The sequence below is a fragment of the Wyeomyia smithii genome, chromosome 3 (genome assembly GCF_029784165.1).
Source record: "Wyeomyia smithii strain HCP4-BCI-WySm-NY-G18 chromosome 3, ASM2978416v1, whole genome shotgun sequence".
Classification (NCBI taxonomy): Eukaryota; Metazoa; Arthropoda; class Insecta; order Diptera; family Culicidae; genus Wyeomyia; species Wyeomyia smithii.
Genome location: NC_073696.1, coordinates 25,872,173 through 25,890,701, shown reverse-complemented (window position 1 = coordinate 25,890,701; position 18,529 = coordinate 25,872,173). Strand labels below are relative to the sequence as shown.

General features: G+C 37.5%; 2 protein-coding genes across 7 annotated transcripts in view; one reads left to right on the top strand and one right to left on the bottom strand.

Annotated features, from left to right (window-relative positions):
* The window catches only part of LOC129731739 (uncharacterized), a 63,800-nt gene extending 58,504 nt beyond the window's left edge, over window positions 1-5,296 (top strand). For 2 of the 3 annotated variants that reach the window (XM_055691981.1, XM_055691982.1), the window contains exons 3-4: window positions 4,624-5,025; window positions 5,091-5,292. In XM_055691981.1, coding sequence (XP_055547956.1) covers window positions 4,624-5,025; window positions 5,091-5,140 — 452 coding nt within the window. In that variant the 3' untranslated portion in view covers window positions 5,141-5,292. Of the gene's footprint in view, window positions 1-4,623; window positions 5,026-5,090 lie in introns of all 3 variants that reach the window. The other variant, XM_055691983.1, reaches the window with a different exon arrangement.
* A 6,209-nt stretch (window positions 5,297-11,505) lies between these two features.
* On the bottom strand, window positions 11,506-14,509 carry LOC129731799 (carbohydrate sulfotransferase 11). 4 transcript variants are annotated; one of them, XM_055692110.1, is made up of 4 exons: window positions 14,330-14,509; window positions 13,323-13,738; window positions 12,377-12,634; window positions 11,506-12,319 (listed from the first exon to the last, which is right to left on the bottom strand). In XM_055692110.1, exons 2-4 carry the CDS (start codon window positions 13,656-13,658, stop codon window positions 11,879-11,881), a joined length of 1,035 nt encoding a protein of 344 aa, XP_055548085.1. In that variant the 5' UTR covers window positions 13,659-13,738; window positions 14,330-14,509; the 3' UTR covers window positions 11,506-11,878. The 4 variants fall into 4 exon arrangements, with proteins under 4 accessions (XP_055548085.1, XP_055548086.1, XP_055548088.1 ...); XM_055692111.1 differs by lacking the exon at window positions 14,330-14,509 and adding an exon at window positions 13,810-14,283; XM_055692113.1 differs by lacking the exon at window positions 14,330-14,509 and adding an exon at window positions 13,928-14,283.
* Between the last annotated feature and the right edge of the window lie 4,020 nt (window positions 14,510-18,529).

The window sequence follows — 18,529 nt, the reverse complement described above, 5'->3', positions numbered from 1 at the left end:
AGTTCCAGACAGCGACAACAGCAGTCATCCCTTAGCAGTAGCAGTGCAGTGGATACCAGCGATAGCGAATAGCGGCGGAGCAATGGATGGCGCACTAGTTGATGCAGGGACAGCGGATACCAATGGCAGCGTATAGCGGCTACAACTGTGGCATGGCTACGATTAGCGTAGCACTTGCAGCGGGTATATCTGACCATGAAGCATTTATGCAATAATTGAATGAAAATTTCAATTGCAGCAATCGACCTTTTTCAAGGCTACTAAATGTTTTTGGAAGAGGTGAGGTGAACTGAGGTTTTATGCTGCTGCAAATACACAGCAGTGTGATGTTTATTACGATTTGTTGATACTGTGCTTAACAAGCGGTATATACGAAACCAATCCGATTTCAAAATGATTAACACGCAAACAGCCGGGTTATCTTCCTTGTAGAAGTATTCTACTTCAACTTTGCGGTCGTGGCTTTGCACACAACCCTCCTGTGATTTTTTTATTTACATACATACAGATGTATTATGCTGATGTATGTTATGAAAATTGAGTTTTTGTGACACAATAAACTTTTAAGTAGTTCTGGACATACGTCGGATTACTCGGGAAAATTATGACACTTTTGATTGTCTTTGGACGTTGAAATTCCTAGCTGTTCTAGGACTTTTTCGGGTTGGAAATTTTCTAGACTTCCCTAGGTGGGGACATCCTCATGAGTCTCATGTTAAGCTCACGGTTTACCTGTGCTTTGCTTGCTGAGTTCGGCGGGAATGGCCTTGTTGGGACTGTAGCAATTTAGCTGTGGGCTAGATTGGGTGTTGGCTTAATTCAGATGGGAATAATGTTCAATTGATTGAAAGAAGTAAAATAACTAGAACTTGGTAATCTTGGTCGTAGAACGGCTTAGAAATGTGTGTTTTAAATTTTTTTATTCAGTATTACTGCCGTTTAAGCATTGGAATATTATGGAGGATTTTATATCTGTATCGACAAAACCAGTCCGTTTTTTTTTTTTTTGCTTTCTGGTTTAATTGAAGTAATAACTAATTATCTAATAGATAAATCGACTACCTCAAATCTTTGTAGGGGTAAGAGGCGGGACCATCATCATCATGTCAAGCTATAGGGTTGAATATAAATAAGTGGAAATTTAGAGCGAAGTAGGAATATAAAACTCTGTTGAGCTGCTCAGAAAAATGAAAAAATAATCTGAAAATAAATCACTCAAATATTTTCACACAAAATATATAAGTTGAAATATTGTAAAAACAATTTCTAGAGTGTTAAGGGTTTAGTAGTCAAATTTACAGAACGAACTTTTTTCTAAGCAATTTTACAATATAGAATTTTCGCGGGCTCATTTGTATGTGTGGCACGTGATAAAAACGTTTGAATCCCAAAATCCGTTTAGAATTGACTGCGTGAACTCCGGATTCCGCGTATAAAAACGAGTACACCATGAAATCTTCGTTTAAACCTGCATAACTTTCGTCAATCAATGTAGACTACAATTTAAATCTAATACATACGTTAATCCTAAGCTATTGGGTTTTAGCAAGGAACGCGCTTTTCAATGCATTTCGAAACATTGTCACTCCTCCTCTGTCAAGTACAAATCATCACTTGTAAGAAGTTCATACTATCGAAAAAGACTGAAGCAGTGAATAATTTCAGATGAAAAAATAAGGAAATAATACAAAGATCAAATATAATCACGATTATTCCGGAGTTTCATTTAAGGAATTAATCCGACACAAATCGGAAACGAAAATTCTTTTTCAAACTTCATTGTATAATAAAATACAAATAATGATTTTTCAACACTATTCAAAACCGATCTTGTTTTATTCTTAACCGGGCTCAAATAAACTGAACTAAACTTAAACTGATAGTTCATCTGAAAATAATCCCATCCACCTTGATAACAAGGTGATCATTTTCTGACGTAAAAAAGGTATACTATTGGACTTTGGATTAAACTCGAGGCACATTTGCTTTAACAGAGAATTTAACATCCTTTGGAATACTAATTTAACTGTTGGAATAGGCCTTGAACGTTACTTCAAAATCTTACACTGCTCACAATAAGATTTTCAGTGTTATCTCCTGTATCTCGAAATATTTATTTCTCAAAACACTAAATCTGTCTTTTAACTTCCTTTTGTAGATCTGTATAAATAGTTTTAAAAGCATTCCTGGCATAATTTTAAACATCTTATTTTTAGGATTGAAACATACCGATTTCAAATCACAGCACAAAATTTGTAATTTTCGCTTTGTCAAAGAGCAAATAATGAAACTCTGACAAATTACTGTACAGACAACAACAACCTTCAACTCGGACACCTCCTGGGGGGAATATTTTGGTGGCTAGGTTTCAAACCCATCAAGTCTATAATTATCCGCGTTGATATGTTTGCAAATTGGTTTACATACAACAACATGATGCTTTTCGACAGGCACACTAACTGATGACAACAGTTAGCAGGCAGAGAACATTGTCGAACATCTCAATATATATATATATATCTCCTCCTCGAGTCCTCGAGTGAAAGAAAAACCTGTGAATGAAACCTGTCAAAAATGTCGAACCGCCGCCGGACACAGGCCCTGGCGGGGTCACGCACGATTGCGCCAGATCTATTCAGTTTTTTTTTTTGAAAACCAAACGACTTTCAATTGCACCACAGCCAGCAGCTCGAAGGTCGACAAAGATTGGCCGATAGCGGCGTCACTTGTTTCCTATAGTTTGCGAAAAGCAAACTCAAAGGAATTGTTTTTATGTAAATTATGCCTAATGTGAATGCAATTATTATGCTAGAAGGGCGTTATTATACAGAACGTTCCATCAAATTGAAATTAATGGAGCAGCATGATTAAAGACACAAACACTATTTTCAACTTGACTTTATCAGAGTTCAATCAAATTTGAAAAAAAAAAAACAAACAAAACCAGATTTTTACAAAACATATTGCGTAGCTCTGAGAACAAAATTAATCATCAACTAGAAAAAGTCAAGGCAACAAGTTGACAAAAAAATAACGTCTTGAAAATTACAACAAACCCATTTTTTTCACGACCTGTTGCAGAGTGAACATTTAATCCGTCATTTAATTTCAGTCGTGGAACGACCGTGCATTTTTGAGAATAACTGACATTTTCGAGCATTTCCGAATTTTAAAACAAAATTGAAGCTCATTTCTAATCAAGATATAATTTTGACAACAGCAACGTTGCTGTTCTCATTCATTGACTGCAGCGTTTTGAGCAGTCATAGTTTCTGTCGGTTCCAAATTTTAGATTAGGGGAAGGGGTGATAAAATGGACACCCTAAGCCATTTCCCAATTTCCTCCACACTGCAACTATGAGTCGATAGTGCACATTAACTGAGCCACTAATGGTTAATACAACAAATAAGAAGAAGTACTCAAATATAGTATTTTTGGTAGTTTTTATGAGCATTTTCGAAAGCAGTTTTTTGGGGGTAAAATGGACACGTGTGGGTAAAGTGAACATTAATTATCCCTTCACAGATAGTAAAATGTTGTTCCATAGCACGTGATACACTTATGCATTGACCAACAGTTCAATTTTCACCGTTTGTCGTAGAATTAATAACAATTTATGACCTAACCCGCAAGAAACTGAGAAATGGCGGAAGCTTTTTTAACGGACATTCCGCATTCAACGGTACGTTTAGCCGCGGTCATCTGTTCATCGGTCCAAGTTTTCCTTTGCGTTTTTCTGATACAAACACGAAGCACCTAGATTTTTCAATGGGAATTAACACAATTTTTTTTCGCATCACCATGGGCTGTCCATTTTACCCGCACATACATCTTATTGAAAATACCTAAATATATCGAGAAAATCATTTAAACAATTACTAACCTTTGATGATTTCTATCGGTTAGCAGTCTGAGTACAGATATGTGCAGAAAAATCGTTATAAAATAACTGCTTTCCACCAGAAAAAACCTTATTTTTTGTAAGCCAAAAATAACATCACCACCACGAATGTACACGTGTTTTTTGTTTTTGTTTATTATTTTGACTGTTTAACTGTACCATGTCGCATACTTTGTTTCAAATAACTTCTAGTGCCTCTAAGATAAGGTGCCAAAGAAGTTTGTACTATTTTTCAACGTAATAGTCTTTATAGTTTCAGAGTCTGGGATTTTTATATTACAAACTTTCGATACTTTTGACGTTGGGCAACTCATTTTCACATATTTTTCACATTCCACGGTACTTTTTTTTCACACATTTGTACTTCAAACTGCAAGCGACACAAAATTGTCTGTTCACTTTTAGAACGCATTTCCTTGCTTGCTTCCATTCCATGTGACGAATGTGGCTTTGGTCATAAATCTAATGCTAGCTCACTTCGCCAAACTGAGTCGTACGTCGCCTGGAAATCCCCAATTAAATAGTAAGATTGTACTCTCAGAACTTACTGTTGTCTCATATTTCGGATTTTAGGAGCTTAAAATATTTGTGATTTTGGTCCTGTGATATTCTGTGTTAAAAACAGATAGGTTTCAATTGGAAAAAATATCGCAATCTTGAACAATGAAGATTCATGGGACAATAGTTCAAATAACCTAATTGAATATTATCTCCTCCTTAGGACCACCAGACCCGCTACGCGCAGGATGCCGCTTGCCATCCAGCGGCTTGTACTTGTTAATCAATTCTAGTAGACCACCCGACAGAGGCGGATCCAAGCTTAAGATCTTTGGACACCCACACATCCGACAGGTAGTTTCCATTATCTTGACACTCAGGATCGCTGCAGTCGTCGATTGGCAGACGAATTGCATTGGGCAGCTGCCGGAAGCGTTCGAAGCCGTAAACATAATCAACAAAACGACTTCCCCCGAGGGCACGACGATGAAAAAAGACGAGAAACATGTCAAGGATAGGCCCGATCGTAAAATAATTCGCCATCCGACGGCACCCTTTTCGACGAAAGCGATCATCATCAATTTGATCATTGCTTTTTTTCTGTACCTTCTGCGACGAGTCATAGGTTTGTGATAGCCCCGATCAAAACAAGAAGTGTTTTTTTCTCATCCGTCCCCACTTTCATTTCAGAAGCTGGCGGCAAAAGTGCGATCACCAAATACAGCCGGTTTATCAAATAGGCGAACAACTCCGCGAACAGAGACATTGGGGCGCCTCATTTCTTCATCTGTTTTTTATGATTTTCTTATGCATCATCAATTTTCGTTAGAAGCTTTGTCCGTTTACTGTCAACTATAGAAGTGTAATGTTATAATGGTAAAACGAAACAATTGCTTTGAAATTGTCATTAATGTTTGACATATCCGAATACTAATTTTTCTCCATGTTTATCTCAAGTCATATGAAATCGAATATAGAATTTTTTCCCAACATTGTTTGCATTGATTACAAAACACCACAGGATGTGTCGTTATCTATATACACAGAGCCGGATTAATGGGGGGCCCAGGGGGCCCGGGCCCCGGGCCCCCACATTTTTGGGGCCCCCACAAATTGAGAAAAAGATTTTTTCTCTTTAAAAAATGAGATTTAATCAAAAGTTCGATTTACAGTAAGAAAATTTGATCAGACCATTTCAATCTGACACTTTCTTTCAGTGTTATTTTTTCGCTAGCGCCAATATCACGACTACATCCATAAGAGCTCACCTTGGATCAGGGTTGCCACATTTATTTCTGTATTTTTGCTCGAAAATGTCTGTATTATCTGTTTCACGGGCTAAAAAATCTATATAAAAAATCTGTATCCAGCTAACTAAAAATGTTGCATGAAAATCTTCTTCCTTAAAGAATATATTGAAACAAATCACCATTTTTTGCTTTGGCCTAATTTTTTATTGGTTCCAAACTTATAATTAGGCGAGTTAATCAAATGTAGTAACTGAACACGATATTGCTTATTTATCTTTACGTGATGTTCATGCATGTTTTTGTTAATTTAATTCTAGTACTTCCTGCTTGGTTAGCAACGTAGCTTTTAGCTTTTAAAATTGAGCTCATAAGCTTAGGGGCCATGAGATTTCTGGCTTTAGACTTGCTGCAATTATATATTGAAAATATGCGTTCTACAAAAGCCGAAGAATGTGGAATTATTGAAAAAATTCGCAAAAATGATCTCAGTAACGGAAACATGAATTTACCATTGGCATTGTGGCGTCCAACTACTCAGACCAAGTTAAGTCATCTGTTTCATCGAATCTTCCGGTCAAAAAGTTTGTTCTTAGCGAGTAAAACTCGTTATTCATGTCTTGTCGATCAGTTACTGTTACGAATTTTGGAGATCATATCATTTAAATTGTTTGAATGTTTAGAATTGAATAAAGCTACCGTTTTTACAACAGAATCGATAAAATCGAACAGCTTTGCAATTTGTTTCACAAATTTTAAATAGAAATCCCGTCAAATACTTCGAAACGTTATTTTCCGCCTTCGTCCAAGCCTCATCCCTCTTCTTCTGCAACGATACTAACATAAACAGCATCAGGTTTTTTTCACAAAAGTTTGAAAGTCGTTGAATTGAATTTAACCTTCCAAAAAATTGATTTCATTTCGAATAGCAAAAGATTCTGTAAAATCTGTATTTTTGACAATATTCTGTAATACAGATTCTGTATTGCTTTTTTAGTTCAAAAATCTGTAAAATACAGAAAAATCTGTATATGTGGCATCCCTGCCTTGGATTCTCTTGGAATGACACACATTACCACACCATTTGAATCGAACCAGCGCGCATGGGAGATAAAGCAGAGAAAGAAAATAACCCACAAGTTTTTTCAATGCATTGCTTTTGCTAACTTGTCCGAATCAGGAACACCAGATGTGCTTTGCAAATTGCAGATTTTCTGAGTTCGTGTGCAGATTTTATTGACCTGCAGATGTGTGTAGTTTTTTCCTAGTTTCTGTAGATTATTGTCAGAGTCGTCTTATATTTGCGCATTCTTTCTCAAATTGTGTGCAAATTTTTGCCTGTGGATCGCAATTTTTTCAAATTAGGTTTTTTTTCAGGTGTCAAAAAAAAAAATCGAAGATGAAACTAATTAAAAATAGGTTGCGTACGACTGTGGAGAATGAAAGGCAGTCTTAGCATTATTAAATTTCGAGTACGAGTATACTGAAGGAGTTGAATGTTGATTATTTAATTAATAAGTTTTCTGCAAAACAACACGAAAGAAAAAAATTTAACAAATTTTTGATAACTTTTCAATAGCAAATAAATGTTTTTAACTCGTACGATAAAAAAAAGGTTTTGTTTTGTTTCGGGGCCCCCACTATAACTGGGCCCCGGGCCCCCACAATCGTAAATCCGGCCCTGTGTATGGTAATAGTTCGGACTAATTATATTTAAGATCATCATCGGTATTTTTAGAGTAAAAACAGTGGGTTTGAGGAAAACATCCTTCTGCTGTGAATTTTTGTAAATTTTAAGCATCTAAAAATGAAATGATTTGGCTTATAACGTTTTGACAGGCATTGTCGTCCAATTTCATATCGTTAAATGTGATAAATTAAGAAGTAATTACCCGTAAATTGTCACAAGCTGCTTTTTTGTTTACGTGCAACGGCCGAACGGTAATCAAAAAGATGTCAAAACTTGTCATGGCCAAAATATGTTTGCTTCAGAAAGAGGCAAACATATTTCGGCCATGCGTTTAACCATTTTTTCAACATTTCCCAACATGTTAGAGTATACAATTCTGTTTACAACAACCAGGGCCGGATTTAGAAGCTGGGGGGCCCAGGGCGAATTTGTTTGTGAGGCCCTCTTTTCTTGAAACATTTAGAGGTAACGTTCTGGAAGGTGACGAGCAGGCCCTAAGACTAGAGGGGCCCCTTCAATCGGGAGGCCGGGGCATTTGCCCCCTTTGCCCCCCTCAAATCCGGGCCTGACAACAACGAATTGTTTCAAAAGCATACATATTTTTTAAAATAGCTTCCGGACGTTGACTTGTATATTACCACTTTCTCTTGACTTTGGGTTGACTCAGCCATGACTTTGAATATGTATGAACTAATTCCAAAATAACACTACCTAGAGCCAGTTTTTCGCCGAAAATTATAGTGTAGTATGATTCTTAGGTGTGTTATTCAATGTTGCATGCATACTTTTCTAATACTCATTGAATTCATCAGATAAAATGCGTAAAATGTTACCGGGTGGGCCAAAATATGCATGTGGGCCAAAATACCCCCGTTACCCTATTTCTATGATAGTGACCATAATTCTTTCTATGCTAGTTATTTTCAGCACTGAGCTTGTTTTGCGTTTATTTGTAACATGGGACTGACCGAAATTGATATTTTTCTAATTAATTTAGCAACAAAAAGCTTTTTTTGTGATTTTTTGAGTGCACCGGGTATGTGAAAAAGTTTTTGAGGTTCAAGCAAAAAGTGATGAGAAATTACATGAGACTGTTATACATTTATGGGCAATTCATGTGGGTATTGGTATTTGTATGCTGTAGTTTATGACAGGTGTAGTGGTTTCATGTGAAATGTTCATGAATTATTGTGTATGGTTTTGTACGTTTGGTGTGTGTAATATACTATGGCTATGGCAGAATTAAATCGTTACACCCACCATAGTCCCACAGTAAGCCTTCGTTTGTGCACTCAAGCACATACCCTTTCACTTTTTTGTTTTTTTTTTTAAACCATGTTTCCTAATTGCAGAGAACATTTTACACAAATCTTTAAACCATTTTGATTTAACAATGTGTGATTCACAAGCCATAACATTTTTTATGCAGGTAATGTGCGAAAGAATCAGGAGAATAATTCAGATTTTCTTGAAAAATCAGCAATTTTGAAAATTAATTTAAAGATCAATAGACAGAGAAAAGTTCTGAGTCCCATTTTGTAAGGCAGCGAAATATGTTGAGCATTGTTCGGATATCTTCTAACACCCGTTTAATGCTTCTTAATTAATTCATTCAACTGAATAGTACTATTCGATATTATACGAAACCGGAACCCAGATTTCAGAATAAAAATTAAATGAAGCCAGATCTGACTGGATTACACAAAAAAAAAATAAGACCGCTTTGATTTTGTGGCCTTAATGTTGTTGTCATAAAAAAATTTAACATAGAAGCGTAAAGAAACAAGGCAATGTAGTGACAACAGCGATAACACTATTTTTCGCTTGCTCATAGTAATAAATTGCGACAGGTCAGAAGAACTTATGTTTATCTATGCTCATTACCAGGGCCGGATTTACGATTGTGGGGGCCCGGGGCCCAGTTATAGTGGGGGCCCCGAAACAAAACAAAACCTTTTTTTTATCGTACGAGTTAAAAACATTTATTTGCTATTGAAAAGTTATCAAAAATTTGTTAAATTTTTTTCTTTCGTGTTGTTTTGCAGAAAACTTATTAATTAAATAATCAACATTCAACTCCTTCAGTATACTCGTACTCGAAATTTAATAATGCTAAGACTGCCTTTCATTCTCCACAGTCGTACGCAACCTATTTTTAAATAGTTTCATCTTCGATTTTTTTTTTTTGACACCTGAAAAAAAAACCTAATTTGAAAAAATTGCGATCCACAGGCAAAAATTTGCACACAATTTGAGAAAGAATGCGCAAATATAAGACGACTCTGACAATAATCTACAGAAACTAGGAAAAAACTACACACATCTGCAGGTCAATAAAATCTGCACACGAACTTAGAAAATCTGCAATTTGCAAAGCACATCTGGTGTTCCTGATTGGACAAGTTAGCAAAAGCAATGCATTAAAAAAACTTGTGGGTTATTTTCTTTCTCTGCTTTATCTCCCATGCGCGCTGGTTCGATTCAAATGGTGTGTTAATATGTGTCATTCCAAGAGAATCCAAGGCAGGGATGCCACATATACAGATTTTTCTGTATTTTACAGATTTTTGAACTAAAAAAGCAATATAGAATCTGTATTACAGAATGTTGTCAAAAATACAGATTTTACAGAATCTTTTGCTATTCGAAATGAAATCAATTTTTTGGAAGGTTAAATTCAATTCAACGACTTTCAAACTTTTGTGAAAAAACCTGATGCTGTTTATGTTAGTATCGTTGCAGAAGAAGAGGGATGAGGCTTGGACGAAGGCGGAAAATAACGTTTCGAAGTATTTGACGGGATTTCTATTTAAAATTTGTGAAACAAATTGCAAAGCTGTTCGATTTTATCGATTCTGTTGTAAAAACGGTAGCTTTATTCAATTCTAAACATTCAAACAATTTAAATGATATGATCTCCAAAATTCGTAACAGTAACTGATCGACAAGACATGAATAACGAGTTTTACTCGCTAAGAACAAACTTTTTGACCGGAAGATTCGATTAAACAGATGACTTAACTTGGTCTGAGTAGTTGGACGCCACAATGCCAATGGTAAATTCATGTTTCCGTTACTGAGATCATTTTTGCGAATTTTTTCAATAATTCCACATTCTTCGGCTTTTGTAGAACGCATATTTTCAATATATAATTGCAGCAAGTCTAAAGCCAGAAATCTCATGGCCCCTAAGCTTATGAGCTCAATTTTAAAAGCTAAAAGCTACGTTGCTAACCAAGCAGGAGCTACTAGAATTAAATTAACAAAAACATGCATGAACATCACGTAAAGATAAATAAGCAATATCGTGTTCATTTACTACATTTGATTAACTCGCCTAATTATAAGTTTGGAACCAATAAAAAATTAGGCCAAAGCAAAAAATGGTGATTTGTTTCAATATATTCTTTAAGGAAGAAGATTTTCATGCAACATTTTTAGTTAGCTGGATACAGATTTTTTATATAGATTTTTTAGCCCGTGAAACAGATAATACAGACATTTTCGAGCAAAAATACAGAAATAAATGTGGCAACCCTGATCCAAGGTGAGCTCTTATGGATGTAGTCGTGATATTGGCGCTAGCGAAAAAATAACACTGAAAGAAAGTGTCAGATTGAAATGGTCTGATCAAATTTTCTTACTGTAAATCGAACTTTTGATTAAATCTCATTTTTTAAAGAGTAAAAATCTTTTTCTCAATTTGTGGGGGCCCCAAAAATGTGGGGGCCCGGGGCCCGGGCCCCCTGGGCCCCCCCATAAATCCGGCTCTGCTCATTACTTAGGTTCAACTTTCCTCGCAGAAGTAAAACAGCAGTCAGCCTCACCATATTCTTTTAAATTTTGCGCCCTTTTTGATTTATTCAGTTTATTCTTCAGTGTCCTGGTAAGAACACTTTTGTGAATATACCATGCAACAAAAATTGCGATAACTAAATTGCTCTTACCTTGTAAAATGCTGTTTTTATTTTAACGCCTCGGGCGTAATTTCACTTTCATGTACGTGTTAAACATTAACGATGTCATGCCTACTATGATTTCGACAAGATTAATGCGTGCAACCCATGAAGCAATAAGACAGTAATAAACTGCAATAATGACAGCAGTCCAGTTTGCTTGGATTCCGAATTACTGTAACTTTTGAAAAGCAACTAAATAAAACACACCATTTGCTAATTTGTAAAAACTATAATTTATTTACGACAAAAAACTAGCCATCACAGAGTCGTCCACGAATTAGTCAATAAGTACGGAACAGAATGCATAAATCACATCTAGAAAAAAATCCTATGGTATAAGTTGCGAATGTTAGTCATTGTACAAAATACATGTTTTGTTTAGAATTTTAAACATCAATAAAACACCTCTCCTTCGAGTTTGTGTTGAAGCGTATACATTGATTGCCTTCGTTTAGTCATTGCGTTATTTTAAAGCTTAGCCTTATCTTTGTTTTCGTTTTTTTTTTCTTCTTGGTCACATTTTTCCATAATTCGGTACTTAGTACCGATTGTCCGATATTGATTTTTTACACGTCATTATTGTCATCCCAGCTCAAAGCCTAAAATTTCCTCCAAGTTATAATCGAACAACCGAAAATCTTCCTCGTACAGCCGGTACAAACTCTTGATGAGAGGTAGCGGAATGTCACTGAAATACTTCCGTAGTCGTTCCCCCGTACCGGAGGTTTTGTATGCAACAGGAAAGTTAATCTCACTGCTGACCCCTGCCAGGTGCAGGGCGAGCGCCGAATCGTCCACCAACGTTTCGTACTTGCCGATGATGTTATACTGCAGGGCGCACGGGTGGCACAGCTTGGAGATCGGTTCCCAGTGCTCGTTGAAGGAGAGGTTCGAGTTGCGGCTCAAGTCCGGCCTCAGCAGGTACTGGATAAACTCCCGGAACGTAACGTCGTGGCCGTACTCCAGCGAAGCGTTCGACGCGTTCGGGCGGAACGTTTTCACGATCAATTTGCCCACGCGGGACTGAAATTTTGTTGATTATTATTGAGGTTAGAATTCAGGTTTTTGGTGGGAACTTACCTGAAAGTACTTTGCACTCTTGGAGTTGCCCTCCAACTTGTTGCGGAAGGCGGAAAGCAGCCGCTCGAATGGATGCCGCACCAGTACGAAGCGGTTGTAATCTGATAGGACGGCTTGCCGTTCCGTTTCGTTGAGTGTACTGTACGTTCGGAACATTCCGTTTGAGTGGGCCGTATCGGCCGGAATTTGCAACGGGTCGGTGCCGTTCCACTTATCCGTCATGATCATCAGAATGCGCTTCCAGTTGGTGCAGGCGACCTTAGGGGTGAGTGGTATATTTTTGTTAGAAAATTTAGCATCGTGTTTTTATTGTCTTGCACTTGGTTATGCCAGTAATAGATGGTGAGAAGTCAATTGATAGTGAAACGATTGAAAGCAAAATCGCAAGTGGGTAATCACTCCGACAGGTCATAAATCAACTGTACTGACGTTACAGAAAAAAAACTTGCTCTTAGAAGAATACACAATAATAAGTGTATCAGTAAGAGATTGTTGAAGTCTGTTGATAACTAAATGATTAACAAAAGAGCAAAACAAGTGTCTAATTTGGATTCATTTTCTTCGAGTAACAATCGCTCTCTTATTTGATCGTTTCATGGGGATTTTAAACTATGTTTGAAATGTTTTTTTCGACTTCAGAAGACCAATCCGTTCTAAAATGGCTCTAGGGTCAGGGTTCGAATTCAAGCGTTTACAGTAAAACTCGGAGCCTGAACATGCGCCCGTTTGAGTCTTCATTCTTTTCTAGACTTCAGAAGTGAGACAAATTTTTTGACATAAAAATATCCAGCAAATGCTATCAGTACTACGAAATACTGTTTTACATGAATAACGCGTCACTTTTCATCTGAAGTGACATCATTCAAAAGTGAAATCATAATCGTTTCACGGCAAGTAATTACTGTGACCAGTTCAAAAGGCTATAAATTAATTGTAATGGCATTACCTTTGGTACGTAGCAGTAAAGAAACTTGTGTCTCTCGTCGATCAACAGGTGATTCGACTGGAAGGAGTTCAGCTCATCTACCGATTTGTACTCGAGCGTGTCCTTAAGCTGCGTACAAGCCCGCTGTAGAGCATCCTGTCGCTGAAAGTTCTGTGCTTGGGTCAGCTCGTACTCATGGACATCATTAAGCAGAGTATTCTCGCTCATCACCAACGCCGGTGAAGGTTTCATCGCATTCCGGTGATCACTTAGCTGCAACATTGCGGCTACTCGGCCGCACATTGCCACCATCACCATTGCCAGAACACCCAGCGTAACCGGTTGGGATGATATCATTTTTCCACGCGTTCGGCTCCGGCTCCGCTCAGTGTCATGAGTTATCGCTTAGAGAGATACGCTCGACAGTTGTTACATGTCTACAATGGTAAGAGAGATTATTTACATTATCGTGTGCCTGTTGAGGAAGCTAGCATAATTTTTACGTAACATGTTTCCTCAACACACTGCACTGTACGCGCTTTTGAAGGTCAATATCTGCCAACTACGGCGAACACGACTCTATCTTTTGCTGTATAGACAGAACGATATGCAAAAAAACTACCTGCCTTGCAATTGAATACCTGTTTATTGCGCTGAAACGCAAACTGTTTACAAAACGAGTTAAGTATATACTTGTCTACATCGACATCCTACTCAAAGTGCGCCCGCTGTACAGCAATCTCGGAGAGGAACTAATCCCTACCAGCTTCACGACATTTAATCCACTCGAACAAGACCCCTAAGTGCATGGTTATTATCTTTCACACGCTCCAGCGGTAATTAATCACAATAACAACAACAGTAACACGCTTACCGTTGCCTTTCCTGTTTATATTTAGAGAGGTACCTACGAGGGGCCAGCCGTGAGTGACACGATCCAAACATTTCTTTCAGACACTTTCTCAGCAGGCATTGCCCCACGAAAAAACAAACACGTAACCCCGCTCCCGTGCTAACAGTACACTTACATCGCCCACGGGTTTTTGGTTCCACAGGTGCTGACGAGGTGCGAAAACCATAAAGTTCTATCAAATTTCTCTCGAATCCATTGCACTGTTTCACTGTTCGCGCTTAAAAGCCCAGAAGCACAAGCACAAGCGACTTTCTCGAAGATCCACAACTGACTAAAGTGCGAGGGCTACCCTCCTGTCATCGTGCTGTTGCCTTTGCTCGCGTGAGTGTGTGTTGGTGATATGTGCATCATCATCACTATCATCGTGGTCTGTTGTTGATAGCAGCTCGTTAAACGGCCGTATGAGCACAGCATGCCGTGCATTAGTGGTGATTTTTTCGAATTTGCAGTTGTTTGATTTTTGTTATTTATAGTGAAGTAATTTAAATGTTTAACTATTTTGATACAAATTATGCTCAAAAGCAAATTGGTACGCTACTAAGTGAAGGTTTACTGTACAGTAAGAATATAATTCAGGTACACACACGAATCACCGTACGAGATCATATGAGAGATAAAGAAAACATGTGAGTGAAACGATGTTCAACTGTGGCATTCGATACGCAGATAGTTCATGTTGGAAAAAATAGAGGGCCAGTAATGCTGTACATTTTGAATTCCCTATGATTTACATTTGAAAGTTCCAAAAATTGTTAAAAATTTGCATAGTGTGAGAACGATCGATATTGGAAAAAAAATACTAGGGTCCTAGTTTACCAGAAACAAGACTTTTTATGTTCATAAGAACTTTTTTAATTAATTCGTTTTTCTGGAGGCCAAAAACATGTGTACAAAGAAACATGATGTTCGAAGCTATATTTGATTTAAGAATGGTGAAAACCTTAATAAAATCCAGGAGACTGTTCAAAAACCTTCTATTCATGGAATTTCTGGAACCAGAATGACCGGGATTCGATGTCCAATGACATTTGAAATTCAATGAGTGAAAATGTCTGGAAAGGGTAGAATTGAGAAACATGCTTAAATACTTCTCAATAATGGTACTATAAGAACTGACATGACATCAAGAAACAGCAAATTGAAGTTTTCGATGCCGTTTTGAAATTCAATTCGCAACTTTCAGACTCTGCGAAGCAGTGTGAAAATAAAAAATGCTCAAACACTTTCCAATATCAGTACTTCTAGAACAGAGACTATGGCCAGGAAGTAAAAATCGCTATTTTGAAGTCTTAGATAACGACTTGCAGTTTGCAAAAAGCCAATAACGCTCAAATTTTCGCAAGCAGGGCGATATGTAGTGGATAAAAAATAATGCAAAAAGATTGCACTATTTGTACCAAGTAATTTTTAAAGATTTTTATTTAAAGTGAATCGACATATTTCGGTATTCTACTGTATTCACCGATGTTACTATCTATATTCTATAACTATTGGTTGTCTGTGTATTGAATATTTTAGGAATATCATTCGTGCAACTAATAATAGGGAAGCATCTTAAAACGTCCAATCAGCTTTGTCGATCGACCGTCACAATTTGACGTATTAATAATTTGAAAGCGAAAAGTTCAAAATATGTTAGGAAAAGTTGCTGAAGCTATTATTCAATTGAAATTTGATTGATCATCGTTCCGTAAGCTATACCTCTACCAAACTTAGCATAGGTATTTTTTTGACATAAGTGAATCAATATTGAAAGGTAAACTGATTCAATAAATGATCTTACAATCCGCTTCAAAATTATAGATTCAACAGTAACATAGAGTGTCAATTCTCGAGTTCAACCAATCAGACCTCTAAGCCAGCATAACAACTAGAGCTCTTATTGAATTCTGAGCAGGATCGGGTACTCGGCTAATTTTTCAAATTCGCAATGAATTCTTGTAATATTCGTATGAATTTTGAATGGGAACTATGTTTTAATAATTTTATTAATAATTTTGGTTCTAGTTTTTTTGATGACTTCGAAATAATCAAAATTAAAACAGAACGGGTAGAAGAGCTATTGCTAGTTGCAATAAAACGCGACGGAGGGAGACAGAACGAATTGGGAAAAAATGACCGCACCGAAGGGTCGCCAGCCCATCCTCACCTTCAGATTCTTAAAATTGAGTATCGAGGTGGCGGGGTTACGGGGTGCGGCTTTACAAATTTAGAAAAATCTCAAGCAGTACGCGGGGATCAGGGCCGGCGGTTGATGTGGGTAGTATGGGTAGTAGTACCCACTCAGAAAATTTTCCTATGGGTACTTACCCACACGGAATTATCGGACAAAACTAAAAAAAATTACTGATTTCTATGTTCGAAACTCAAAATTGCCGTGCACATGTACGAGCGACCGCCTTTTTAAGGATATCGTTGAGCGAGAATTTATTAAGCTACAGATTTAATGCATTTCTAAACAATTTGCTATCAAATAAAATTTTTAACTTCAAAACTTCAACTACTCTTGTGCATTTTTTTCATTGGTCAAAAAAGTGAGACTTTCACTACTGTAAGTGAAGCCTTACTAGAGATCCGCTTAGGATTTGAATTTTGGATGGAGACTTTTTTCGGGGAGACAAAACCGTTGAGCTTCGAGTTTGCATTAAAAAATGCACAAAAATTGTCTATTCCTCATGGGTTTACCTTTATACGCACTAACGAAACAACCCATGCAGCATCAATCATAGTAACCCATGAGTCAACAGAAAAAAATTAACTCGAACTCTAACCGTGATGGCAAAAACAGTGAAATTATTTCATTCAGAAGTGTGCGCGTTCAAAAAACGGTACCTCGCCGCGTCAAAAACGGATATCGTGCGACACTTTGTGGACGCCGAATACGCCCGTTTCGGCATCTACAATATCTTGGCACTATTGAACAAGAATAAAAGCATAAAAAAACCGGCTCCAAACGGCCGATGACCATGAGCGATGGGAAGCTTTAAAGGATGCTGAAGAGGAAAACCGAGGTAAACGTGGCTACAACGCTGCGTGCGTTTGGTCGGAAGGTTGGTGCCACCAGTCAAACTGTGAAAAATATCTGGCCAACATGAATGGCAACAACTGACAGGGCACTTTATACTTTATTTCCCTACAAAGGAATTCAGCACCGAGGTGAAGTTCAATTGACACACCAAGTTCCACAAGAAGGTGCTGCTGTAGCTGACAATCAGCGAGAAGGGGATGTCAGAGCCGCTCTTCTTTCGCTCCGCACTGGTGAACGGGGAAATTTATAGTAGGAAGTGCCTGTCGAAAGTTGGGTCGTTCATCAATAAATACCATAAGAGCAAAAACGTGGTGTACTGGCTGGATCTGCCGTCGGCCCACTACTCGAAGCAAGCGTTGGAGGAGATGATGCGTCCCCTAGCTGGCTCCATCGAGAGTTTCTGGGCAAATCTGAAGCGTAAGATCTACTTCAACATTTTTGTCGCAAAAATTGATTAATAAAACGAAGAAAGAACTCAAAAACATGCCTACACGCGTGTTTTCGTCCGCCATGGCGATTGTTCTGGTTAACTGCTGGAAGGCCACCCATGAACCTTTCCTATTTCTTACTACCCACTCGGGAAAATAGTGTGATGCCGGCCCTAGCGGGGATCAATAACATAGGGGGAGTAGGGGCATAATGAGCACCCTAACTTGATTGCTGATTTAGGCATTGAAAATGAAAAAAATAGTAATGAAAAAAATAGTAGTGTGCAAAACTCAAACACACTATTTCTAATTAAACGTACTTTATTAACAAATAGAAAAAAATATTGTATAATGTTGAAAAATACAAATTAAATTCATCCATCAAAAGTTGGAAATCGGTCGGTGTGTGAGGCACAATGAGCACTCCCCTGGGGCATAATGAGCACCGCACGGTGTATAATGAGAACGCTCATGAATGATATTCTGAAGGTATATATAAGTACAACATGACCCCCCATAAACACACACTCACACACATACACGTGCCGCGCACATTTCTTTTTGTTATGAATTGCGTAAAAGGTGTTAAAATTCAAAAATCTTTTTGTTTATTCTGGTACTTCTATAAGAACATGTTAACAATATGTTTTAATTGGTTAAAAAAATTAACTTCATTAAATTAAACTTCAACAAAAAATCATTTAAACGTCCACAAAGTCAACAAATTATCTTATTATTATTATCTATGCGAAATCACAAGATGCGCATCGTGAATCTTCTTGGCGTTCATGAAACCACAAGAACACAAAAACAACATTTTGACCAGTTTTGGCCATCCTCTGACAAACTAAAGCAGCTG

Coding starts and splice junctions, on each gene's coding strand:
- LOC129731799 (XM_055692110.1), bottom strand. CDS start 13,658: ATGATATCATCCCAACCGGTTACGCTGGGTGTTCTGGCAATGGTGATG. Junction 12,635..13,322: donor TTTACTGCTACGTACCAAAG/GTAATGCCATTA, acceptor CTCACCCCTAAG/GTCGCCTGCACCAACTGGAA. Junction 12,320..12,376: donor AGAGTGCAAAGTACTTTCAG/GTAAGTTCCCAC, acceptor ACAAAATTTCAG/TCCCGCGTGGGCAAATTGAT.